Source organism: Sebastes fasciatus, chromosome 10 (assembly GCF_043250625.1).
Source record: "Sebastes fasciatus isolate fSebFas1 chromosome 10, fSebFas1.pri, whole genome shotgun sequence".
NCBI lineage: Eukaryota > Metazoa > Chordata > Actinopteri > Perciformes > Sebastidae > Sebastes > Sebastes fasciatus.
Window position 1 is genome coordinate 25,304,925 of NC_133804.1, and position 27,439 is coordinate 25,332,363.

Below are 27,439 nucleotides of genomic sequence, written 5' to 3' on the forward strand. Positions count from 1 at the left end.
TTTGTTTGATATTATAGTTCGCTCTTCGTTTTTCTAAAATATGCTGCTCTGCTGACAGTAGACTTGTCCATGTTTGTGATTGTTCAAATGCTGCAAACACTGCCCCTTTAATTGCCAGATGGAGAAACCCTGGGTTGATTTACCGAGTTGATAACCACCGTCTTAGGACGGCTTAGTGGGATCTTGTTTTTTAGGGTTAGTTAAGCCAGATAAGGAGAAGATACCCTGGGTATGTTGAACTCGCTTCAGGTCGTCACCGTGCCCTTATCCTGTTTATATCTTAAATAGTAATCCAAATTTAAAAATAATTTCATTTAGTTCTCTTCACAAAAATGAATGAAATGCTGAGAAATAGATCAACTGTATATTTTTTAAAAAAGTATTCTTACATCCCTTGACATTAAGAAGGCCTCCAGACCCCCCCGTGGAGCTTTGGCGATCCCTAGTGGGTTCAGGATCCCCAGTTTGGAAACCAGTGGTTTAAGAGATAGTTTGAATTTCACTATTAATTAAAAATTTGTCACCTCCTGTGTGCACAAAGGTAAAAACACCAGATAGCACAATCGTATGTGGTAAAAACAGAGTGAATTTATTCAGCCTCTGTTCGTGTGGATTGGACACTTTTCTATGTTGCTGCATCACTCTCTGATTTCGACTGAACGGGTGTGATTTACATATAAATGTTAAGGATAATAGTAATGTTTTGTTCAAGTGCATCTAAAAGGCATTGTCAAGTGAAGAGGTAGATTGTCCTTGCCAGTTTGGAAACTTAAACCTGTAACCTTTCCTGACACCTACCGCATTTCATGATACTTGTTCTTAAGATTTTAAAATCACACTCCTGGTTCAGGCCTGTTTTTTTTCAGTTTCGTGAGAAATAAGCAAAACTCTTTGTTGTTGTGAGAAACTTTGCAGACGATGATGGTAGTTAGCAGTGCAAAACAGATGCTTGAGGGAAGCATTAAAAGGGTATGTTGTCCTTTTGCGAAAGGTTGAGATATCTTAACTTGCGCCATATGTTGTTTTGATTGTTAAAATTAGATGTTCTCAAACATTAACTCTACTGCAGCGCATGAAAAACAGAAGAAACTCAGTGATCCCAGTGGACCGTCAGAACTGAGGATTTCTTTAATCATATTTGTGACAAGCTGACTGTAATTAGAAAGCTGTAAATTGGAAAGTTAGCAGCAATGAGTCAGAATTAGTCTAAGCTGACTAGTAATAGTCACATGGGAGAAGACTATTTATGAATTAACGCTCTTCGGGGGGGAAAAAATCATGCATAATGTAGGGAAAATGTATAGCCAGTTTTAATTATGAATTCCTATTTTCCAGACTTATGACTTACCAAACACGCATGACAGCTGATAGTAAATTACAATGTGTGAATGTATTCACACCCAGCTATTACCCAGTATGTTGCAGTCAGGTGGTCCGTGTATATATAGGTAGTATAGGTAGTATCTGTAAGATAGAAGTATAGGTAGTATCTGTAAGGTTGGGCTTTATGGACATTTCTGTTGTTATGCTCGCCCAGTGCATTGAATGGCAAAAATCTGCTGAATGAGACAGATGGGGGTGGGGGATTGGTTGGAGGAGAGCGGCTGTGAGCTTGTCAAGACATGATGCATTGTGTACATAGTGGGAAATAGGTAGTCTTCATTTGAAAGTCAATGCCAAAGCTTAGACGTGCTCCAGGGAATTTAGAACCGCGAGCCAAAGTTATGATGACACTCCCTCGGGGGGGTCCAGGGAAAACTTCTGTTTCCTGTTCCTTCAATGCTAATAAATAAGACTTGGACTTTTTACTCAAGCGTGCACTCTCTTACTCTCACACACAAGGACTTGTACATACAATTATATGAAATGCTCACACTAGAGTTTACGTCTTTTAAATTAAGAACCATTTACACTAAAAGCTATCTTATCTTTTCCAATATAAATCTGTATTTTGCTTTCAGGCTTTTATTAGAAAAACATACAGTATCCTCTAGGGGTGGGAAAACAAAATAAATTCATCTATGTATTGCGATTTATTTTTAACGATTTTGAATTCTTGTAGAATCGTAATAATAGACAGGTATATCGTCCCAGCCTTAGCATCCTCAGTTATACTTTCAATAAAGTATGTGAATAAATAATACACTCAGTTTCCGGTTCATTAGTTACACTTTAGCTAAAACTAATGCAGTCTAATACAACAGCCCTGCTCTGCAATACCTTTATGAAGATTATACTGCGGTTTTTGTTGAAACATTTTAGCGAGATGTTGATTCAACTTTATGGTCATATTTGAGGCTGTAGTTTGTGGTGCTGTTGAATTGATTTGCTTTACACTTGAGATTTATAACATTTAGTCTACCCTCATTGATATAAATGTGACAAATATAAGACTTCTCAGTAACGCAACACAATTTAAAATCTCTACCAACTGAGTGTTAGCTGTTAATAATGATATTTGCAATGACAGTTCTCATCTGTGTAATTTGTCATTGTGCCATAATAAAGCTCTACTAACAGTAATTGGTGCACAAGACGAAGAGAAAAATAGACACAATGACAAGAAGATTAAAGTGGCAGTAGGCAGTATATTTTTGGCATCATTGGGCAAAAATTCCATAATAACCTTTCTGCATATTGTAATTCAAGTGTTCTGAGAGAAAACTAGACTTATGCACCTCCTCATGGCTCTGTTTTCAGACTTTAGAAAATCTAGCCCGTGATGGGAGACTTTGACCAATCACAGGTCATTTCAGAGAGAGAGCGTTGCTATTGGCTGTGCTACGGTCATGTGACCGGAACAATGAAATAGGCATTAACGTAACATAATATTGATTCATATTTGATCAGCGCTGCCTAGTTTGACCGTTTGGTCGGAGTTTGCGAGTGATTGACAGCCGGCTCTCATAGACAGCAGATGGACAGCAGACTTCAGATCAGCTCTGACTGCTTGTTTTCCTCCGGTCTGTGAAATCGTGCAGAGGAACACCGGAGGACACCAGAGGACACAGAGGCACATGATTTTTTTCAGGTTACCTGTTTCATGTACTACTGTCACGATATAGTGATATGATATTTGCTCCAATCTCGCATACTTCAGCTTTAACTCGCCAGTGGCCACAGAAACTCCAACTGTGTTGTGCTGTGCACCAGGGATAATTTAATTGTGCATTGTTCAATCCACAGTAAAGACAGTTTTTGCTCTCTTGTGGACTTTGCTCTTTTAATAAAATACAGAACGGCGTAGTTGGCAGTTTAGGAGCTGAACTCAGAGCTCCTAGTAAAATCACTAATGAGTCAGTAGAAGTAGAACTGGAAAGTTACTTGTATGTGTTGCAGTCGTGACTATTCATAATGAGTTAAATGTCTGCGGGGAGCTGTACTGTATATGACGTAGTTACACTTCTTAAAACTGTGCATATGTCTCTGTCTCTGACACAGCATCCTGCAAAAGTTAGTCCATTAATAACCCATTTAACACTGGGACGCCGCAAAGAAGTTGATTGATTGTGCTAGCAGATATGGTAATCCACCTTGTGTGGCTAAAAGACTGTGTTAGCAGAGAAGTGGAGCAGCAGCAGCTGCAGGCAGGGTTCCTACCTGGATCTGAAGACTTTAGAGATGCATAGAGGATGAATAGGATCACATTAAACAGGCAAAGAGTACGATATTTAGTGCCCCATAGCACAAAACGACCATTATGTGTCTGCAGGGGGTCGGTAAGGCTGTTGATCATTAACAGTACTTTTAACAATTACTTTGCCAGGTTCAAAGATCTTTTGAATTTCTAGACTCATAGTGGAATAAAAACTCCCTACTCACTGGATTATCAAGGCACTTCAAATGCCCCCTCGGGTTAGGGTTAGGGTTACATTTTTACTTCTGCGGATATTCGGTATCATAGCAACCGGACGCCACCAAAGCATCTCAGCTGACAAAAATCGCTGCGCCTCGTTGCCCTTCTGTGTTCTATTTAATTAGTTTTAAAACTGTCACCATTGTCATTTAAAAAGCAACAATATACATAATAATAGCCTAACAATCAATAATAAATAATGGCAATAATAATCGCATATCTCAATCATTGTCACCGCAGGGGAAATTACTTCACCGCCCTAGGAATGGTAAAAATAATAATAATAATTATCTTTATTTATATAGCACCTTTCAAAACACAGAGTTTGCAGCCCTGATCTCCTCAAGCAGGTCATTCCATAATCTAGGTGCCCTGACTGCAAAGGCTCGATCACCTTTGTGTATGTATTTGGACGTTTGAACCACAAGGATGACGGAGCCGAGGATCTCAGGGTACGGAAAGGGACATAGGGCAATGATAGATCTGATGAATAACTTTGGGCGAGGCCTTTCAGGGCTTTGTAAGTAATCAGTCATATTTTAAAATCAATTCTAAAAGCAACAGGTGTCAGTGCCAGGGTTTTCATACAAAGGCTAAAGGCTTTGTTCTGAAGAAAAATCTGCTTAAGACCGAGGCTTAAAGCAGCATCATTATGCTGTTATGTTGCATATAACTTACATGTTAGTTTCTTTGTAGCTATTTCCTTTGAATATTTGCTCTAACTAGCTGGTTTGTTTGTCTCAGTTGTGAAAATGTGACTTTAATGTTTTTGTAAACTCAACAATGCGAGGTGGATGAGTTGGTACAGTAGGCGGGTTGGTAGTGGGTGTAATTCTATCAAGGTTGTCTTTGACAAAGAACATAGATTTTTTTAAATGTCAGTGTCTCCAGGTTAAGTAAAAAGTTTGGAAAATGGATGTTGGATCTGGCAGGCAATTATATGCACACCCCAGCTGTTGATGTTTGTTCTTATAATTGAAAGTTTATATTTCCATCAGCATGAATCACACTGTGCACAGGCCAAGTTGGTCATATCTGTTCAAGAAAAACAACAATAAAGGGTTGGAGTTTCAAAGCAGAAAATGTGCAGGGAGCCTGCAGGTGTCAGGCGGCTCGGGGAGAGAAATGAAAGTCACATAAAGTCACGAAAACAAAGTTTCAGTGTTCCCTCTTTGTCCGGCACATCACAGCGTCAGGCTGCTCTGGCGGCACGACCTCCTGACCTCCAGTGAATAGCATGTGGGCCCACAGAGCTGCCACAACAGTGCCATTGTTGTCTGACTCAGTGTCACTCCAGAAGAACAAGGAAGCAGGGTCACCATCCTGCTGTCAGTCATCTCCTCTGCTGGAGGATGATGAGCTGGCGCCGGTGGCTTGACACGGCTTAGAAAATACAGCACAGTGTTTGCATGTGAAAATCAACAAGTCAAGTCGAGTCAAATGTATTTATAAAGCGCTTCTAACAAAGGGGATTTTTGCGACGTGCTGCACAAAGAACTGAAGGCATAAATGCAGAAAACGACAAGGGATAAAAATAAACACATTGCATATTTTAACATAAAGCTTGTCTGTATGTGTTAGTGTATTTGTGTGTGTTAAACCTTGTGTTAGGCAATATGAGATCACTGGCTTCCCTCTTCTCTGTGTATTTCCTGCATTTTTACTTCCTCGTACGTTACTGTTTCTGGGACACCGACATTTTCACCGGGCATGTTTTTTCCCCCCACAAACACTGTTTTGTTTAATTCATGCTGTGCAAAGGTCAAACTCGTTTTCATACAGCGCAATGAATTATTGAAAATGCAGTTATATTGGAGGTGAAAAGTGAATATTCTCACTCAGTTAAGTAAATATCGTTGGGCTGCAACTCTGTGAGGGTGTGAGGAAACTGTTTAAGATGTAATCTCACCGCCACATCACAGTTGCTTGACTCAGACACTCAGACTAATTAATCCGAAGCCCTCACTTTAATTGCCTTAATATATTGGCTCTTTGTCTTCTTTATCTTGATTTTCTCATGACGTCTATTTCCCCTTAATTGATTCAAAAGGAGATCTAATCTCCTCGCCGAGTGTGGGGCACGTATTGATAGCTTTAGTTTAAACCAGCGACAGTTTTGCGTTTCCCATTGTCTACACTAATTACGCCAGACGTGATGTATTGTCTTGGCCAACCGGTATTGAACCTCCAGAGAGCTGGAGAAGAGCACTCACCTTTCTTGTTTTGTTTTTGACAGGAAAAGACCAATGAAGACAGCCAGATGGTGGTCGGCGGCAATTTTACTGTTGGGCCTCGCTGTGCTCGGCGCAGACGGGAGACCCAACAAGGAGGGATTCAGGTCGCCGCTCTATCGACCAGTCGTGAGATTCCGACACAAGGTATTGATCGACGCCGTTTTTCATTTGCCGTCCGTAACAAGAGGGTCTGTGTGCTTTTGCCAAGTATGAAACTAATTACAGTGGCGCTTTCTTCCCCCATCAGATGACTCTCCTGTGGTTGTTGTTTTTCTGCTCCCTGAAAAATACTTGATGAATCATTATCCCTCCCTCTGTGCCAGGGGACTGTCTTTTCAAAGACAACATCGGATTTATGCGAGGCACAGCTGAGCAAAGATGAAGACGAGCTTTGAGTGAAGTGAGGATGTTCGCGTGTCATTTTAGCTGAACGTTTAAAGTAAAAGATGTAATTTAATGCTTATTGACGCAGCGATACAGGGGCAGGCCCCACAAGTGAAATCTGCCGCTTTTATTAATCGCTCTAGCTGCATCTCAAGGAACAAGTTACTTTTATTATTTCCTCTAAACTAGTAGCATAGTCTGTTTTTTCTTTGATTCGGTTCCATAAACACCAGAGTAGCAGAGATGGATCAATTAGAGCCAGACTGGGATAGAAATTGACTGTTTTGGCAGACGGGGACTTGAGGAAATCAAAGTGTTTTGTCAAGAGACATTAGTCGGATTGTGGTCCTTCAGTACACATTTCCCATAAGCCCCTTTGCAATTTTGTTCACTAGTAAACACTTCTCTTCTCTATCCAATCCAACATCAAAAATTAGTAGTGACAATAAAGACAATTTGTTCTGTTTGCTTTCACTTCAAGGCCATCTGTCAACTTCAGACTAGATGTTTAAGGCCCTGTCTACACATACACAGATATCTTTTAAAAACGGATATTTTCCTCTACGTTTTGGCCTCTTGTCCGAACGCAAACAGAGTTTTGGGTCACAAAAACGGATATTTTTGAAAACGCCTTCTGGGGTGCAGATATTTAAAAACTCTGCTTACTTTGTATCTGTGTGGCAGTGGCGTAAATATCGACGCCGCAACCGTTATGGCGCACCTAGGCCAAGAGGCTGTTGGGCCAACAAATCACCTTCCTACACCGTGTCCACACTGAATCCATTATACTTCTGTTAGGTCATGTAAACAAACCACGTAGGCTCAGATCAGACTGGAGATGTAACCACTTCTCTTCCTTCGTTTGTTCTTTTTAAACAAAAAACACACGTTTAATATTGTGATATTTACTGGAAATGACAAACAATATAGCCACCAGCAGTAGGAAACTTTCAGCTCTCTGGCAATCTCCCTCCAACCAGCTGCCACCTTATTTAGGTTTTTGTAGTGAAATGAGGAGGTATCGTACAGATACCTCCTCATTTCCTGAGTCCTACTGATATCTGTGTCTGTGATGACATTTGGCTTCTGAGTCCAGGGCAGACTGTTAAATTAGTGTTGATAAATGTGGACTTCGGCTGCTGTCCGTGGTGCTGATCTAAGGCTGGTTTGCAGTGTGGGAGTTGCATGGTGAGCCTCTCCATGGCAGCATAGCAATTGTCTGGAGTGGTTGTGTGCGCACTAGCGTGAGCTTGTGTTTGGGGCGAGGGATCAAGAAAAAAATTTGCACCTTGGCCAATCACAATTATCTTACGCTGCTGCTGTGTGGGAAACGACGTCCTCTCTTCATTTCGTTCATGCCCATTGTGGCTTTGTGTAATGAACATGCACCAGAAACAATAACAAAGATGGCGGACTACCGGCTTTTTTACGTTTTGTTAGCACTGCTCCGACTAATTACTTCTCGCAGGAGGCCAGAGCAGGAACACAATAAACATGTTGAGGCGGAATTGTGATTGAATATGCTTTTGGGCGAATGAAGGCGAGGTTTGGAGCACTCAAAAGGGCTATGGACGTAAACCTCTCTTGACCTCTCTTTCATCATGTATGCATGTAAAGAGACAGTTGATGACAGTAGAGTGATGACCAGGAATCCCAGCCCCCCCGCCAACAATAACTGTAATGAAGCCGAAGGAAAGGGAGAGTGAAGGGCGGTAACAAAATTCTCTGATCTCACTTGTGGTGACATGTAAATATTACGGCGAGCATTTGGAGTCGTTTTTGTGTTTGAGTGTGGACGGAGATATCCATGTAGACAGGGCCTAAAATGTGTTCCAGTCAGCTTTAGTCACGTCTGCATGGGAATGAAAGGCAAAGACAGTGGTTTGAAGGGTGGATGGGGTGAGAGGTGGTCAGAGAGAGAGAGAGGGTGATGGAGAGGGATACAGAGGAAACCGATGGTATGAACGTCATTGGACTGTATCAGAGTTGAGCGAGGAGCTGGGAGCGATGCGAAGCTGTTAAATCAACACAATGGTCAAACACATTTTGACCTTTTGAACAAGATTTATTCAGAGAGATGCTTTCTAAACACGCAGACTGCAGATATGCGAGAGTTCTGCTGCTTTATAGCCACAGCTACTCTGGAAATTGTGTGTGTTAAGTAAGTGAAGAGATTTGAACTTCAATACCCAAAAATCCTGTAATATGATCTCAGTAAACTGCAGAGATAGCACTTCTGCCAGAGTGGAATGCTTTACACCAAAGGGAAGAGAGAGGCAAATGATCCAACCTCCACCTCTGCCTGGACAGTGTTGGATTTCTGTCTTAAAAGACCACATTGCTGTTTTTTAACCTTATCTCTATGAACAATGTGGCATTGCACCATTGTTTTGTTAATGCTTCGTACTACAGCTCGAGATCCTACATATCCTGAGCTAAGCAGAAGCAAGAAAACAATAAGCTTTCTAGGTTTCGGTTTTTCACGGTTTCATCTTGTGAAGAGGATGCCTTTTAGTCTGGTGGATAAAATGTTTCTCGCCTGCGTTCACACATAAAGGTGTTGGATTTCGGGGATTGATTCAGCGTTTCAATATCATCAAGTGTAACTGATCTAGGTAAAGAACAAGTGTCCTGGTACCAGAACTGTATTTCAATATGTGGTGAATCTACAGTTTTGCCTCAAAAACATAATTCCTTGCATTATAGTAAAAATAAGCTTGGGCAATATGTAAATTTCTTTGCTTTAAGAAAAACAATGACATACAATATTATCGTCCAAAAAAAGCTGAAGAGAGATGCACATATATATAAATATCTATAGACTGGAGATGCATATTTTGCAATACCCAAAAGTGGCCACAGAGTGGTGAAAATAAGTAGGCAGTAATAGCTATTTTACACAAATCAGATGAATCAACTGGTGAGGTTTTTTTTTATTAAATAAGGCATTTATCAACATTGATGTCTGCCTTTTTCACATCTGAAATGATGGCATTGTAGTAGCTTGGAATGGCTGTCTAAGGTCTCTTTGTCTCTCTCTTGCACACTCGCTAACGTTACGGGCTGCCTGGCGGAAACGGAGCGTCTCGTCACCTTAAAATACGCATGAACTTTCTAGTAAAAAAACACAACGTGGCTGTGAGCCCCTTCTGTGTCTCTTTCTCTTTTTCTCTCAACCGTACACACTGAAACTCGCTAATGTTAAGCATACAACCCACGCACTGACTTATTATCCCGGCGGGGAGTCAATTTAGTTCTGGTGAGCCAGCGGGCTTGCAATACAGTGGCGGAAACCTTGCTGTCTTGCTGAAGTATCTGCAGCTTGGTAAGTCATATTGACGATATAATGTATTCACCATTCCTTGAAACTGGCTTTTTCAATTGTTTTCTTTTAAAATGCACCTAGTAACAGCCCCTATAGCCTACAGCCTCGCCACCGTTGACTGTCACGTTTTTATATGTTCTTGTTGCCTTTGCGAAAGCGAGTGGAGATTTGTGGTGTTTCCATCTTTAGTCCCAACTAGTTTATTGCACAGCTCACAAATCACTTTTGTTCACGTTCTCTCTCTCAGAGAAAAAGAGAGAGACTGAATATAGCAAAAAATTCACAACAGGTGTTGCATAATTGTATATCGTTCTGTTATTGTGGACACGTGAGGACTATTATCGTGGCCAACCAATATCGTGTTGAGCAGTAATCTCGTCAAGCCTAGCTAAAAATATCTTTGAAAGTAAATCCTCATAGTGTGTTCCAGAGGTAGTTTAAAAGACAATGAGACACACATCTTAGCGGTAGCTCTCCTTGTGTTGACTTCAAAATTTGCATTGCAATTGAAACCATTCCTGCTTGTGCTTTAATCCCCCCCCAACAACAACAAAAAAATAATCCTAGGTATCCCTGCTTTCACATTATTCTCTTCTGTACTGCACTGAAAGTGTACCGTGTGCTTTTCCATGTCATTTGAATGAAACAGGCAGAACTTCTTAAAGTAAGTTTAGTTCAACCAACGGCACATTTTGAAGGTGGTGTAAATGTGCTTTACCTTCTCTTGTATCAGGCAGTATATTATCTCCTGTTGAAACTAGTTTTGTCTCTTTTTATTGGCCTGATTTGGAGCTAGAGCAATTTTAATAATTAAAGTAATCTGTGTCCACATAGCGGGAATTTGACGAGAAGCTACAAAAATGATGTATGTGCTTATCCACTCCAATGAAATTAATGTGCCTGGCGCTGTGATTACATCGCTGAGGAATGTCATTACAGCATCTGCATACCATTACGATCCATCCTGTGAGAGGACAGAGGTAAACTCCGCTCATCTATCCGCCTGTCAAAAGAGCGCCGTGGAAATTTACAACCCTTTGGTGAAAAATGGCCACATTGCATGCCCTTTCTCCAAAATACAGTATATCACTGGCCTTGTTGTTTTGAATTTCCTCCGCTGCCTGTCGGCGACATCGCAGAGAGGCTCGGGTCATCCACTTGTCAATACGGTTGAGTGAGCAGTGTTGAATAGTTTCAAAATAGGAGATCCACAGATTTTATAAAAGCAAGTTTCAGAACAGCTTTCTGCTCAGAAAATGTTGTTTGTGCTCAAAGTCTCTAGTTGCAAAATAACAGCAATTAAAAGCTTCTTTGAATCACATTTTTGATTAAAAAATCCTCCCGGCGCCTGGGTTAGCTCAGTTGGTAGAGCGGGCGTCCATGTATCAAGGCTTGGTCCTGACCGCGGCGGCCCGGGTTCGAATCCGGCCTGTGGCCCTTTCCGCATCCACTCTCTCTCTCTCCCCCCTTTCAAGACTCTATCCACTGTCCTGTCATAAAAATGGAAAATGCCCCCAAAAAAATAACTTTAAAAAAAAAAAAAAAAATCCTCCCACGTTCATCATTAATGGAACGTGATAGTACAAACAGGATATTTTTCTAAACGACATAATTGCTTGATTGCAATTCCGCATTTGCACATTCAGAGAAATGTGCCGAACGTCCTTTTAGCTCACCGCACTCACAAGCTGTGATAAACCAGTGGCCGTGTTAATGCTATGCCTTTTCCTTTCGCTTTGAAGGACAGTGTTTGACAAGGGTAACGGGATCGGATACGACCTTTATAAGCTTTCCCTCGCAAAGACTTCAATCACCAGGAGGCACTCGGCCATAAACAGCTGGTCACATGCTCTACCAGTAATTCCCATGGCATTGTTTCAGAAATTCACTGTGAAAGCCTCCACATGGGGTCGGGAAGAGGACACAGATCCCGGCCACCAGAATCCAGTCCTAATTATAATTCATCGTAATGGGAATACCGCTCAAAGTAGCCGTTCTCAAGCTTCTATTACATGGAGATTTTTATTTTAAACAGTCTTATTTCACTCAAGCGCTTTCACGACAAGCTTAAGAATGATGGAGAGGCTCGATGTGTAATTTGTGAAATTTGTGAAATAGTGGCCAGACTTGCTCCACACGAGGGACAGCAGCAATTTCTGAGAGTTTGTCAGTTTGACATCAAGCTGTTATGTCAGGGCAAACAAAATGGAGGCAAGGACAACTGTGTGAAAAGCCCCATCCGTCCAGCACTGGCTTGGCCACATGGCAAATCTAGATTAACAGGGATAAGCAGAGAGCGAGTGGGAGGGGTCTGGGCAAATGAGATTGAGATAAAGAGACAGGAAATGGGAGGAATAAATCGTAAAATTCACAAGAGCTGGATGTACAGTAGCTCCACTTAAAGCTGCAATAGACAATGTGTGGCTTAAATGTGACTGTGTCAGTGTTATTTCCACCCTCCTCCTCCTCCTCCTCCTCCTCCTCCTCAGCTGGTCAGTTTTAGCCCCAACCCTTGTCACTCATCTTGATGAGCTGTCTACTTTCAAATGGCAGCCGGCCTGAGGCTGAGGTAACCAGCTTCTGTAAAGTCTCCACAGGGGCTGAGGAAGCAGACGCTGTATGGAGCCAATCTGCTATAACAATAACAAGATGTCCACGTCCATGCTGGTGTTAAACTGTGTTTTTCAACGTCTGTCCTGCTGGATGCTTAGCTCTGCTGTTCATTGGCTGGTTAGACAACGCCAATTGGGTACACGTGAATGAAAAACAGCATAGAAAAAGGAAGGTTGTGTTCACACTGACATTTACAAGCCCCTCCCAAATGTGTTTAATGAATGCAGTGTTTTGACCTCCGCTGTCTGTCTGATGAAGAATTTGAGTTTGAAGACTCCAGAACACTGCACAGTGGTTTAATAGGGATGTCACAATACCAGAAATTTAGTAGTCGATACCAATACCAGTAAAATTCCACGATTTTTGATACCAATTCGATTAAAAACAAAAGTAAAATAAATCCCATGTACTTCGACATCCACTCCTTTATTACCGTTTGCATACCGTTTTTTGTTTGGAAGTTAAACATGTCACAATTCCCTCTAATATCTATTTTATATTGCCGTGAAAACATCTCCTTCAAACAACTGGATTTATTCAAGTTTCTCGCCCAAAACTTAATTTTACAAAATTACATTTGAACACATCAGGATAACGTTAACAAGCTGTTGTTCTGCCAATTTCAACACAGATTTGTTGTTTGTAATGCATTATCAGGGGAAAAAATAGGGTGCGTCCCCTGGACACCTCAATTGTGAGGTTACTGCGTCCCAAAAACATTTTCTATTGTCCCCGGGACGATGGGACGCCGTCTCGAGCCCTGGCGTCGGTAGCTGCGGTACTGTAGAAAAACGAGTGCCGTCACGTTTTCAGAATTTTGAATTGACTTGGTACCGAAATATAATTTCTCACGACATCCCTAGTAGTGTTGTCAAAAATATCGAAGTGTGGATACATATTGACGCTGAATATTTGAAACGGTTTCAATATTAATTTTTCACATTATTGATACGCGAGTACCAGCTGTGCTTTCTGCTCTCTCTTCTCTCTTCTCTCCGACAGCGAGTTGACACACACGCCACACCAATTGAAATTTGATGCCCTCAATGTTGTCAGTTTTTCACCACGGTATCGAATATTGATATTTTTCAAGGTATTGTATTGAAGTTAGAAAATTCCAGTATCGTGACGACACTAATCCAGAGTGGCACAATAATAATGTGTCCTCTTTTTATTGATGATTATAAGATAAACAGTAGAATTACAGTATTCACATTACAAAGTAATCTACTCAGAATATGCACTTCCATGTATTTGGTTTTCCAATGCAGTTTGTGGCCAGATGAGCAACAAGTTCAACGTTTTTGCCAGGTGCCCTGCGTTTTTTTTTATTTTCCCAGAGCCCTCTGCATCAGCACCTCTACTCTCCCACTGTCACATTGAAGTGAATGAGGTGGCTGTGTTGTTTTTCACCCAGCACTATCAGTCTGAACTAAAAGATAGATTCAGCCTTGCCGATAGGGCGTTGTACTGTAAATTCTACTCTCTTGTCATACAGGTACGCTGCAATTTGCAGTTATATGTTTCAAGTTGAAGTGTACTTGGAAGTTGATGGTGTGGAGGAGTGAAGGATGTGTGAGCGGGAGGAGAGGAATAAGGAGGATGGGGGTGTATGTGGAGGGAGGGGGGGTGTTGAGAGATAAAGCTTGAGAGAGAGAGAGAGAGAGAGAGAGAGAGAAAGATGTGGGCGGTCAGCCAGCTAGCTGTGACAGGGGCAGATGAACCACAGGTTGTACAGCTGGGTGCTTCATCGTCCCCAGAGTCTTCAGGGCAGCAGAGACAGGCCTGCCAGCGGCCCTGGGGAAATCACTCTCCTCAAACAAATGAAGTGTGAACACGGTCTGCCATATGCAAATAAGCCCCATTTGATATCTTCCCTACCTGTAGTGCCATTCTAAATGTCACCTCCTCCCGAGGCTGGGGGGGGGAAACCGACGAATGTCAGGCAGCCACAGGTGCTTTTTGTGATTTGTGCCTACTGGGTCGCCAGTCAACAGTGTTTTGTAAAACATCCCGAAAGATGATGTGCAGGGACAGCTGTTTACCACATCATGATGTCTAAACTTTTTAGTTTAATAGTGTCATCTCAACTTTATCTCAACTTTTTAAAATCAAAACAGATTGTAGAGCTGCTTGGTAAGTAGTGTCTTTACACCTGAGGGATGTTTCCAGACATTAAAGTCATCCAATGTTAAATAGTTGTGACTGGATATAAAGGGATTCATTCCAAACATATACAACCACTATTAATCTTTGTACTCATTTAAGTACTGAAATAGAAAGTCGATTAATTGATGAGTTGATGAAATGATTTATCGAAGAATCTACCACATTATATTAACTGTTAAAGTAATTTAACAATCCAAAATGCAAAAAAACTTCTTCCATCTCGTCTAATGTGGGGATTAAATGTGAACAAAAATGGGGCTTTTGCAATATGGAAATTGCATTCTATTACATCAGAATGTCTTATTGAAAGTGATTAATCGTTCAGCACTAGTTGCAATCCTACCGTATTAACCAAAATGTAAATATTGTTATTCTAAAAAAGTCTTTCCTAGGCCGTTGTTTCTTCTTGAGTCCAACTTATTTGTGATGATTTAGTAAGAGTTATTAAGTATTATTATAATTTGACAGAGTGGTAGTATTTTGTTGTAATTTTTCAGCTGCGGTAAGCACCAACCGTTATATATTGTATTTAGCAGCAGCCGGGTTTCTACATCCAACTTTGGACTTGTTAGAAGTGTGTTATTGCTCATGTGGGTGTTATTTCCTCATGAAAGGGTCTTATTAGCAACAACAGTTTATTAATGTAAGCGTACAGACTCAGTATTGTCTTAATGAAAGTATAACAAGGAGAAAAAATATGGAGAAAATGGCACAGATAGTATCACCGCAGTAACCAAAAAAAGTAAGGTGAGCTGAACTAGTCTTACAGTCCAGATTAATTTTTAACGGGTGAGATCTCTCGGATACAATTATCGATATAAATGTGTACTTAAAATACAGTGCATACTCTAGTAATTGACTTAGAATCAAATCAAGCATATTTTAGTAAGAAAATATACAGTATTTTCTGTGCAAAGCCAGGGATTGGGTAATCTTCTATTTTCAGTAGGCAGTCAGGGACCACTGTTCATTATTGACTGTAGACCTGTTGCATAATGCATCTTCTCCATAACACCGCCACGCTCGAGCTGGTGGATAGAGAGTCTGAATTTTTTCTGTACAAGAGCGAGAAGGATGAGCAATGCAGATTTTACTGTAGAGAAATCAAATATTAATGCCCCTTTCTTTCGTATTCATGGTTTTGTGGAGAGCAGCTACTCAGAATAGTAGTCCTGATAACAGCGTTTTCTACAACCATCATCAATATGCATGCTCTAAATGCAGCTGATTCTATAGTGCACCTACTCTGGGGGTCGTGGTTATTTGCTCTTCTTTATACGTCTCTATACTATGATTTGTTTTTTGAATGACTCCACTTTCTTTTCGGTCAAATTCAGTTCAGTTATCTTTTGGTTTGCTGTGAGGGATGAAAAATTTACACTGCAAATGGTGTTCAAGTGGTGCAACACACCTCAAAGGGTATATACTGTACAATATATGGACATCCAATCTTAGTAAGAAAGAAAGAATGAATTAGATAACAGAATCCAAAGGCAACAATCATGTTTTAAAACAATAAAACAAGGAGATCCATAAACTGCAATGATACAATAGGAGTGAGGGAAAAATGTAACTTCTAATTTGACGGAGAAAAAGATTAAGACGCTTAAAGAAAAAAAAAAAAAAGGTTTGATATTAAGTCAAACACTGGACCAGTATACAGAATTTGTCCCACTAGGTGTCACACTTGTCTCAGCAGGTGCTCCACAGAGACACTAGGGATGCACCGATCCTATACAGATATTGTATATCGAGGCCGATACTGACTCAAATAGCTGGATCGGGTATCGGCAACAATGGGGACGATTTATTCAATTCAATTCTATGTTTACGTCTGATAACGTGCGCGTACTATGTCGTGCACCAACAGCACGCCGGTAGACCGCATAGCTGAGTGAGCTAACAACAAACATATCCGCTGTTTGGAGGTATTTCATGCATTCTACATCAACAAGTTCTGCGCCTATTTTATGTCTAAAATTAAATGTCTACAGACATTTTGTTTTACAAAGTGAGGAAAGCGGTGTTTAAGTCAAGCATGATGTTGCCTGCAGGTTATTAATTAAACACTGGTATCGGATCAGTACTCGGTATCAGCTTAGTATTGGTATCGAGTCTGAAAAAGTTGCATCTATGCATCTTGATGCATCTCAATTTATCACTTCCTAAATTTTCTATATTACTGCTCATGTCTTTTTTTCATCAATTAATACAAGCAGTCAGATAAATCTGAACCCCTTTTTTATTTAGAAAGTGTGACAAAAATTAGACAGTCTACTATATAAAAAGCTGAATCTTTTCAATAACATGATGTGTGACCCACCTCAGTAATTAATCAGTACAAAAACAAAACATAAATCCTTCTGCAGTGCATTACAAGTGTCCTGTAATTTACAAAAACACGGTTTTGTTGTCATTTACTGTTACGTTTCTTTCTCTCTTCGCTTTTTTTCCCTCTCTCCTCTTGCTCTCCTCTGATCGTTGTGTGTCACCCATGGGTGTCACTAAGGGCAGAAGCATAACTTTAAAATCAATGCATAAAATCAAACCTGTAAAATCTAAACCGTAAATCGACCCAACTCTAATAAATATCCTTAAACATTTGCTAAAATATCCCAAATGTGAAGAATACTGCCTGTTATCTGAAACCTTAAATACTCATAATGAACTATCTTGCCCTCCCATCCTGTATTTATATCTCTGTTCTTAATGTTTTCATTTCCTTTTAAAAAGGTGTCTATTCTTTTTATTTGCATTTCAATGTTTTTATGCTGTTTTTCTTTCCATCTTTATGTTTTATTGCATTATGTAAAGCGCTTTGAATTGCCTTTGTGTATGAAATATTAATGCAAAAAAATAAAAACATATGGGATATAACCAGTTGAAAGGTTTATCATTGTGCATGTAAGTGAGGCAAATTACCACTTAACGAAATACAGCATTAATGTCTGACTTATCAATGCATCATTAATTACCATTCAAAGGGACAACACTACGTTGTGTCAGAAGTTCCTGCACTCAGACTGAAGTCCTTGGACCTTAACATCATACCTGCACTGACATATCATAGATCTCAGTTCAACACTGAGCACTATTAAGTACTCTACACACTATTAAGTACTCTATAGAATACAGTTTCTATGGAACAAGCACCAAGGACTTCACCTCCTCAGCTAAATAGAAACATGTTGTTGATGCGCTGATCATGTGGTTTATCATAACTGTGACCTCTTCTCCTTTTTCTTTTTGTTCTTGTTCTTGCAGGATGGGATCCCTGAGAGCTTGAGGATAAAGGGTGAGTTTTCCATTTGTCATTCCTTTCTCTATGACATGCAATTTGCACACAACCAGCGTTGTACATCATGCAGGTTAGGTGTAGGGTTGATGTCTGATGGAGGCCACAGCATGGCTTAAGCACATGTGCTGTAGGATCTTTTGGACTACCCACGGTGTAAAGGATTTATGAATTTAATTTTTTTCATAGAAAGCAACAGAAAACAGCAGATACAGAGAGCACCTGTAACAAAAAGCTCCACTCTAGGAAACCCATTAGTAGCACAGCACTCTATCGCCTCCTCTTTCTGGCTCAATGTGAGGATCTCACCAGATAATCACTTTTTTAAACACAGTCAACCAACCACCCTCTGGTGCAAACATTTACTCTCACCTGGTGTTCCTTTAAAGCCCCCCTACAGTGTATTTTGGCATTTCTGTGATATTTCATATTTATTTGAAAGTCATTTCCTGACAATGATGATTAGTCACACTTAATTTTGTGCTCAAAGTCAAAAAAGAAAGTTGTTGCTAAAATGGGAATATGAGAATAAGATATCAGTAGAAGCTGCAAGTCGTACGTCATACTCCAAGCTTGCGCAAGTGCACTCATGCTTGTTTGCTTCTGAGCAGCGGCAAACCGATAAATCTTTACATCTGTCTGTGCCTTTGTCTTTCTAGTTAGTTAGATAGTTAGGTGTAGTTAGCTAGCCCAACTTGTTGCATAAGCTAACTGAGGGTTTTCATTTTATTTTTGAGTTTCCTCCACCTTAGTTTAGTGTGTTTATTTTCACAATGGCATTTGTTTTGTGCCAAGAACTAGTGTATTCAACACACTGACTGTCTCTCTCACTCGCTCTCTTCTTTACTGTCTCCTCCTGCTGGAGATAAATTAACAGAAAGCAGCCAATGTCGTTTTGGAGGTTTGCCGGCCTCTAACAGGTCCGGAAAACGGGGAGCGCACAACTTTCATCTCAAAAGAAAACAAGCGAAATGTCCAGTTAGAGAAACAAACGAATCTCAGTGCAGCCCGGTGCGGTGTCGGTGCTGGAGCTGAAGTGAGAGCGGCCGGTGCTGGTGGACGATGCATTTCCAGAACGTCCCGAAACTGCATTTCAAACAGTGGACTTTGCCGACATGTCTATCCGGCCTCTGGTGTGCTGTGGCCGGCGTGCGGCTCCTCAGTACGACATTAGCCATACGGACGAGTAAAGAAGAGAGGGAGTCAGAGAGACGGTGTGTTGTGCTAATTCTTGTCTCATTTGTGGTCTGATAAACAGTAAATTCATCAAAGCAATCTGGTTGCCATGGTAATGAATTATGTCTGACTATAAACCCCACCCCTATTCTCTGAGAAAAAACGTTAACCAAAAAACAGGAATTAAAACTGGCTGGAGGGGGACTTTATCCCGGTACTTTTTAAACACTGGATGGAAGAAGCATAAAGCAAATTTCTCACAGTGGAATTCACCAGCCACTGACGCATGTGGACAAATGATAGTTTGTAGAGATACACATTGTTTAATACCAGAGTATTGTGTTGCATTGTAACATGTATGAGACATGACAAAGCTTCAACAGAAACTTTGTTGTGGTTCAAGCCTCCCAGCACCTCAACATCAATATCATATCATCTCTTCAACTACAGTAGGGGTAGTGGTCCACGGAGGCGTGAAACAAGTCAGAGAGGTAGTGGGGAAGAGATCGGGCCTCAACGATGGTTCTTAAATCAAGCTGCAGGGATATACTGTATGTCCACTTTCTCTCTCCACAGCATTTTTGTATCAGCTAAGCAGCAGTGTAGTTGCAATAAATATGCTTCAGTTGATGGTGATGGAGGTTTTGTGCAAGAATCTCTGTAATGTCTGATATATAGATTTGAATGAAGATTTTTGCGCTTTGGATCATCTTTGTAAATGTATACCAGTAACTCATAATCAGTAGTAGTAGTTAATTTTTGTTCTATAAAAATAATAATGATGAACTTTATTTATATAGCACTTAAGAAATAAACACAAACAACAACAATAGAATAAATACAAACAACAGAGGGATCATAAAAAACAAAAAAAAACAGAGGATGAAATATAGTAAAAAAATTATCTAAAATGGCCAGGGAGGGGTGATAAACCCAGCAACATATTAAATATTCATAAATGGTTTCCTATGAAAGAAGGTTTTAAGAAGGGATTTAAAAGATGCTATGTCTGATTTCAATTGAGTTCCACAGTCTAACAGCAAAGACCCGGTCGCCTTTGGTCACAGAAACAACCAGCAGAGCTGCATCCACCGATCTAAAGGAACGCCCAAGCACATAAGGGAGTCAATAAATCATTGATATAGTTTGGAGCGAGGCCATTTAAAGCTATAAAAGTGATCAGTAAAACTTTTAAAATCAATGCGGTAAAGAACGGGCAGCCAATGTAAGTTGGCTAATATGGGAGTAATGGGTCTCTTAGTGCCTGTTAAAACTGTTTGTTCCTCTCGGTTTAATATTACATAATACATAGTACAAGCTATGTGAAGTTGAAGGTAGAGTTAAGAGTTTTGGCAGGTCAGACTTTTAAAAGACTGCGATCGGTGCCTCTCTACCTCGATTGGACACTGACACTCGCTAACGTTAATCACACAACCATAAGCATTTCGAGTTATTCCTTAAAGAATTTCTTAATTTGTTTAACACATTTTAGTTGAAAAATACATCTTAAAAATACATAATTTCCTGATGCAAGGCCAGGCGGTGAGTCAATTTAGGGCCGACTGGCCACCGGGCTTACAATACATTGGCGGAAACCCTGAATTAATTATTGTTTTAGGTCTAATTTGATGGTAAATGTCTCCCTTCACACTTGTTCTCAAGCAAATATTCCAAATAGTAACTCGTTACAAATTCCAAAATATGAGGAGTTGTGGCTTTTCTTAATTTTATATCATTGTAAAGTTGAATATCTTTGAGTTTTGGGCTGTTGGTTTGACAAATTAAACAATTTAAAAATGTCACCTTGGACACTGGGAAATTGTGATGAGCATTTTTTCTGTTTGTTGTCATTTTAAAAACCCGTAATTACTTAGATTAATCTATAATGGAGACAACCATTAGTTGCGGCTGTAGTTGGCACCATTATCCCCGACCAGCTTCATCTACCAGTGTGGCACAGGGAAGGTGTGGATGCATTAATGCGCCGTGGTCCTCTTGCTGTTTGACAGATGCATCTCATCTGTCAACCTGTCACCTTTCTAATGTCTTCTCTGTCTCCTCTAAACAAGAGTCAATGTCAGGCAAAAGGTGATCCTGCTGCCCAACATGTCTGCCACTAAGTGTTTGAAAGGGCCGCTAAATGGACGTCTCCCCATTTTTCTTCACCAGGGAAGGTCGAAGCAGTAATTGTAGAGGGTGCATTACCATAAAGGGCGGCCCCAGCTGTCTGCTGTGATTCACTTTAATGCGCCACGTTCTGTAAGCCGAGAGGGGAGATCTCACTTTGGCCAGTTTTCAGCAAACTCATTTCCAGCCCCAATAACGAGAAGGCACGCGAACTGTAGAGAGAAAATCATAAATAATTCAAGCATATTACATCGGAGGCTTCTCATTATTACGCAACTGAGGTCAATTTAGCGTTAAAACTTCAATTTTACAAGCTACGTCACCATCTACGCTTCGATTGGACATCTAGCAAGCCAAAATGAGAGGAGACACACGAGCAGCTGAGCAGAGTACAGTAATGTAGTTAATATTTACAAAAATGTGCCAAAGAATTCCTGGTGGAGAAAAGGTGGAGATTCAATTTATGTATTAAAACTCCTGCAGCACACATTAATTCTAGTCCTGTCCATAACCTAAAGCAATACCACAAGTCACATATCTTTTTAAAAATGTGCCTATCTTAAGATTTTTAACATATAGATGCAGTCACTTTGAATTTTACCTCTCTCCATGCTAAGTTTATGTGATTTCTTTGATGGTTAATTTTATATTTGTATTTATTTTTTATAATGCACACATATTTACATTTCATCTGTATTCTTATTTCTATTTTTCTTATAACTTATATATGTTTATATATATTTTCATTCTAAAATGGAACAACTTTAATTTTCCCCAGGGATCAATAAAGTATTTCTGATTCTGATTTTAATAAGGAATTGTTTTGTTTGTAAAACAGCGCCCCCACTGGCACATTAGTAACTGTTAAGGCGGAGAGTGGTACTGCAGCACAGAAGACGACGACCCACGACCACCTGTGCATATACGTATACTGTGCAACACTACAATACAGATAGTTGCTTTATGCATAAGATAGTGAGAAGGCTGAAGGAGACACGTCTCTAGGTACTGATTATAGCCTATACCATCTATTCTGTCCATGAAAGCTCTAATACGTTTGTAAGAGCCAAAACATGATGTATGATGTATACATAGGTTGGTGTAATTCACTTTTAGGAACACTAGGTGGCACTGTATTAATTGATTGACCCAGCCACGGGTATATAGGTAAGGAGGTGTGTTGTTGGCGTGAGGGTTTAGCCCGGAAGGGCAAATGGTTTTTGACCACGCAAGGACGCTGAAATGTTTGCTGTGTAGTTGTTGTTACTCGTTGCTATGGTAACCGAAGCATGCTTCCTTAATACCATATTAGGAATAAAGGAACTGTTATGGTAAACCCAACGAGCGGACTCAGGAGCAATTTTGTACAGCACAACAGACAACTAAAGGACCATCTACAGCGAAAAGCGCGTCAGTCCAGGGCTAATCACCTCAGTAGCTAAAGTATCAGACTTTAGCTCCTACAGTTAGTCAAAAACCTGTCCTGTTGGAACTCCGTTGAAACGGCGGCACGTTTGGAACTCAACGGAGGCGACGCGGGAGGACGAGGAGAGCTGCCGGTGTGGATTTCGGCTGCGTTTGGAGGACGTCTGCAGCCATCCATGGGCGGTAGGACGAAGGAGCTACGGAGCTAATGCTAAAGCCGGCTGTGGAGCATCGACCACGGCATCACTACAAGGCGCCCGACGCGGAGGTATCGTAGCGCTACACTGTGTAATGGCCATATAGTGTGTGCACACATATGCGGGCGGAAATCCAATGCATTGGTTGCCGAAGGGGGCGGACTTTGGACTTTGCGCTGACTGTTTGTTACATTGACTGTTAAGTGACTGACTGTTAATCATGGAGAGTCGCGAAGCGGCGTCGGGCCGTTTTACCGGGACTGGTGCACAAACCGCTAGTGAGACTGGCGGTGTTGAAACACCAGCTGAGAAGCGGGTAGTAAAGCTCACCGTGAAAGCGCTTGCTGATAAACTGGAACAGTTGCAAGACAGCAGAAGGGCTAATCTAAACAAAGTAACAAACATAAGAAAATCAATTCAAAGTTTGATGCTAATGGGTGATAAAGAACAGGTACAAAATGCTCTTGAAGAGTTGATTAATGTGTGTAATGAAGCTAAATGTGTGCATGAATCTCTGTTGGTTTTGTTGCCATGTGATGAAAAAGAAAAACATGTAACATGGTTTAATGCAAAAATGCTGGCACCAAATGAGTGTATTGCTGAGGCAAAAAGGTTGGTTTCATGCATTAAAGGTGACACACATGAAAAGGGTAATATTGAGGATGATATTCATCCAGATGACAGTGTTTCAAATGTTTGTAGCAAACACTCAAGCCACAAAAGTGCCAACAGTGGTAAGTCCAGTACCACATCCTCTGCCAGAATAAAGGTGGAGGCAGACAGAGCTGCACTCATGGCTCGCGTTGCCTCTTTAAAAGAAAGACAAGCTTTGGAGGAGCAAGAACAGCAGCTGAAGGGTCGGGTTGAGCAGCTGAAGAGGAAAAGAGAGCAGCTTGACTTGGAAGCTGAACTAGCTGCATCCACTGCTAAGCTAGCAGTATTGAGGGCATATGATGTGGGAAGCTCCTCTCAAGTACCATCAAATGGCATGAATTCCTATTTGCAAAGGGAAAAAAGGAAACTGGAATTTGCAAATGTATTGAATCCTTCTGCAAAGGAATACAAGCCTGGATCATGGAAATCAACACAACAAAATGATATGACAAAAGGATCATTACTGTCTAATAGGCCATTGGATGTGAGACCACAGGAAACTCAGCATGGGCTAAAAGCTGCTTCAAAATGTCAACACAGGCCAAATGAACATCAGCAGGAAAACAATTTGTTGGGAACATCACAGCATCTGCAGTACCAACCAACAACTGCTCAGTTAAAGCCAGAGGAAAGGCAGCCTACATACCAGCATTTGGTCGGTCAACATCCAACTGTGGACATACTTACCATCATGCACAGACAAAATGAAATAACAGCTGCTTTGGTTCAACAGCAGCGTTCACTGTCTCTACCACCGAGAGATATTCCCTTATTTGAAGGGGATCCTCTCCAATACAGGACGTTCATCAAAGCCTTTGAGCAAGGAGTGGAGGAAAAGGCAGGAAAAGCAGATTGTTTGTATTATTTGGAACAGTTTACCAGAGGACAGCCACAAGAACTGGTACGTAGCTGCCAACATATGGCTCCTGAGCGTGGCTATGCAGTGGCGAAGGGTCTTCTACAGGAACACTTTGGCAATCAGTACAAAATCGCAACTGCTTATATGGAAAAGGCTTTGGCTTGGCAAATAATAAAATCTGAGGACGTGAAAGCACTCCAAGCGTACTCTTTGTTCTTACGTGGCTGTTGTAACGTGATGGGGGAACTCCAGTACATGGAAGAACTGGATATGCCTGTAAACATGAGAGCCATCATTTCAAAGTTGCCATACAAAATGAGAGAACAATGGAGGACAGTAGCTCATGACATAATGGAGAGAAGCAATTACAGAGCTTACTTCATTGATCTGGTCACATTCATGGAGCGTCGTGTCAGAATTCTTTCCGACCCGCTGTTTGGCAACATACAGGAACCAACATCTGGCGTTACTGGGACAAAGCCTCTCACCATGTTTAAGCCACAGTCTGGGTACAAGGTGAAGGGAAACATTGTTGCCACCACAGTAACATCTAAGGACTTGCCTGAGGGGGCTCAGGAACCAACATCAGATCCAGCCAAGGATGAAAAAGCTGAATGCCTCTGCTGTGCTCGTAGTCACTCATTGGACGAGTGCAAACAGTTCAAGGGAAAGACGCACAAGGAGAAAATTCTGTTTCTGAGGGAAAAGGGAGTTTGCTTTGCATGCTTAGGTGATGGTCACATGAGCAGGGATTGCGAGAGGCGCATGACATGCAAGGTTTGTGGACAAACTCATCCCACTGTGCTTCACATCAAAAGGCAAACAACAGCTTGGCAGCAGGAACCATCTCAACAGCCACCTTCATTCAAAACATGTGGACATACAGGGGCCGGTGAGGACCGGTGTGTTTTCTCCATTCTCCCTGTTAAGGTTAAATCTGCAAAAGGAAATCACATCATTGAAACCTATGCCTTTTTGGATCCTGGTAGTTCAGCCACATTCTGCTCAGAACATCTTATGCAGAGGCTGAATGTTACAGGCAGAAGAACCAGTTTCTTGTTGCGCACAATGGGTCAAGAAACAGTTGTTCCAGCTTACTCCTTGACTGGTTTGGAGGTCTCTGATCTGGATGGTGATGACTTCTATAGTCTCCCAGAGGTTTTCACACAGAAGAAAATGCCAGTTACCACTGATAGCATGGTGACACACGAGGACCTGGCTAAATGGCCCTACTTGTCAAAAGTTCACATTCCAAGCATCAAGGCAAATGTTGACCTGTTGATTGGAACAAATACTCCCAAGATATTGGAGCCTTGGGAGGTCATCAACAGCTGCGGGAATGGCCCGTATGCCATTAGGACGGTGCTGGGATGGGTTGTAAATGGGCCGCTGATTGGAAACAGTGGCACCCTGGAGGCAGGGCTTCCCTCCGCTAATGTAAACCGGATCTCTGTGTGTAAACTGGAAGAAATGCTAACCAAGCAGTACAATCATGACTTCAATGAAAGGAGTGAGGAGGAAAAGGAAATGTCCAGAGAAGACCTCAAGTTTCTGGAAACTGTGGAGCACTCAGCGGTACTTCAGGATGGGAAGTATTGTTTGAAATTGCCCTTTAAAAGCAAGGAAGTCTATCTGCCTAACAACTTCGTGGTGGCAAAGCAAAGGATCCAGGGTTTGAGGAAAGGGTTCCTCAATAACAAACACTTGCACCAGGAGTATGCAGGGTACATGAATGCGCTCATCAGTAAGACCTATGCAGAGCCAGTACCTCAACATCAACTGCATCAGGAAAATGGTCCTACTGTCCAGCTCATTGGCTACTTTTTTGACTGGAGAGGGCTAAAGACATCAGTTGCCTGGTTCCTCAGGTTAAAGGTCGGGTTGTTAGGAAGGATTCGCCTACGAAAGCAGCTGGAAGCTTCTGAGGCTAACCATTCAGAGGAAACCAGTCAGGACAGACCAAAGCCACCATAATTGAAAGGCCAGTGACAAAACTCTGTTTGGTACATGAAGTTTAAATGCATAACCTGGTGTATTGTAACATTTGGCTCCTCTTTTTTGTGTATTTTGTTTGAATTGTTATGTCTGCCTACCATAACAATTAGGGGCCGGTGTGTAAGAGCCAAAACATGATGTATGATGTATACATAGGTTGGTGTAATTCACTTTTAGGAACACTAGGTGGCACTGTATTAATTGATTGACCCAGCCACGGGTATATAGGTAAGGAGGTGTGTTGTTGGCGTGAGGGTTTAGCCCGGAAGGGCAAATGGTTTTTGACCACGCAAGGACGCTGAAATGTTTGCTGTGTAGTTGTTGTTACTCGTTGCTATGGTAACCGAAGCATGCTTCCTTAATACCATATTAGGAATAAAGGAACTGTTATTGTAAACCCAACGAGCGGACTCAGGAGCATTTGTACAGCACAACAGACAACTAAAGGACCATCTACAGCGAAAAGCGCGTCAGTCCAGGGCTAATCACCTCAGTAGCTAAAGTATCAGACTTTAGCTCCTACAACGTTATTCAACAGAATTAAACTACCTAAAAATGAAAGCAATAGCCTACGGTAGGGAAATGACTGATATAGGCTACAGTAGCAAATAACTCACAAAACGGCAGGTGCAGATCATTCACCATACATTGTTGTGAGCGGTCCGTTGAAACAGACACTGATAATGTTTGTTACCTGACAAAAAATACTTCTTCTAAAAACTATTACTGAGTTCTTTTGCTAAATTCGGCATAATGTTTCACACAATAGAACTAAAATGTATCCTTAAATCAGCAGTTAGAAAAATGTGTAGCCTAAACTACGTTGTTTAGGCAGACTAGCTTTATCTGGAAAACATTTATTCACTTTACATGGGGATCAAATTAATACAGAATTATGTTAAATATTGTTCCCTGAATGAGTTAGTCACCGTTTATGAGTTTTAAGAAATCATAAATGATCTTTTAGAAGGAGTAGATGTTTACCGGTGAGCTCGGCTCCGTTAAATTTAACAATATGTCAATGGAGCTTTTGCTCCGACTGTTAATGACCCTGCTGGGGGACATTCTCGGTGGATGCATCTGTTCTTTGCTCTCTTAAAATCAAAACCAGTTAGACCAGATAGTATTTT

The 27,439-nt window shown here is 41.1% G+C and overlaps 1 protein-coding gene across 4 annotated transcripts in view; it reads left to right on the plus strand.

Annotated features, from left to right (window-relative positions):
- fstl5 (follistatin-like 5) overlaps positions 1-27,439 on the plus strand; it is a 213,050-nt gene that overhangs the window by 23,740 nt on the left and 161,871 nt on the right. For all 4 annotated transcript variants that reach the window (XM_074649147.1, XM_074649144.1, XM_074649146.1 and 1 more), the window contains exons 2-3: positions 6,093-6,234; positions 17,846-17,876. In XM_074649147.1, the coding sequence (XP_074505248.1) occupies positions 6,093-6,234; positions 17,846-17,876 (173 nt within the window). The remainder of the gene's footprint in view (positions 1-6,092; positions 6,235-17,845; positions 17,877-27,439) is intronic.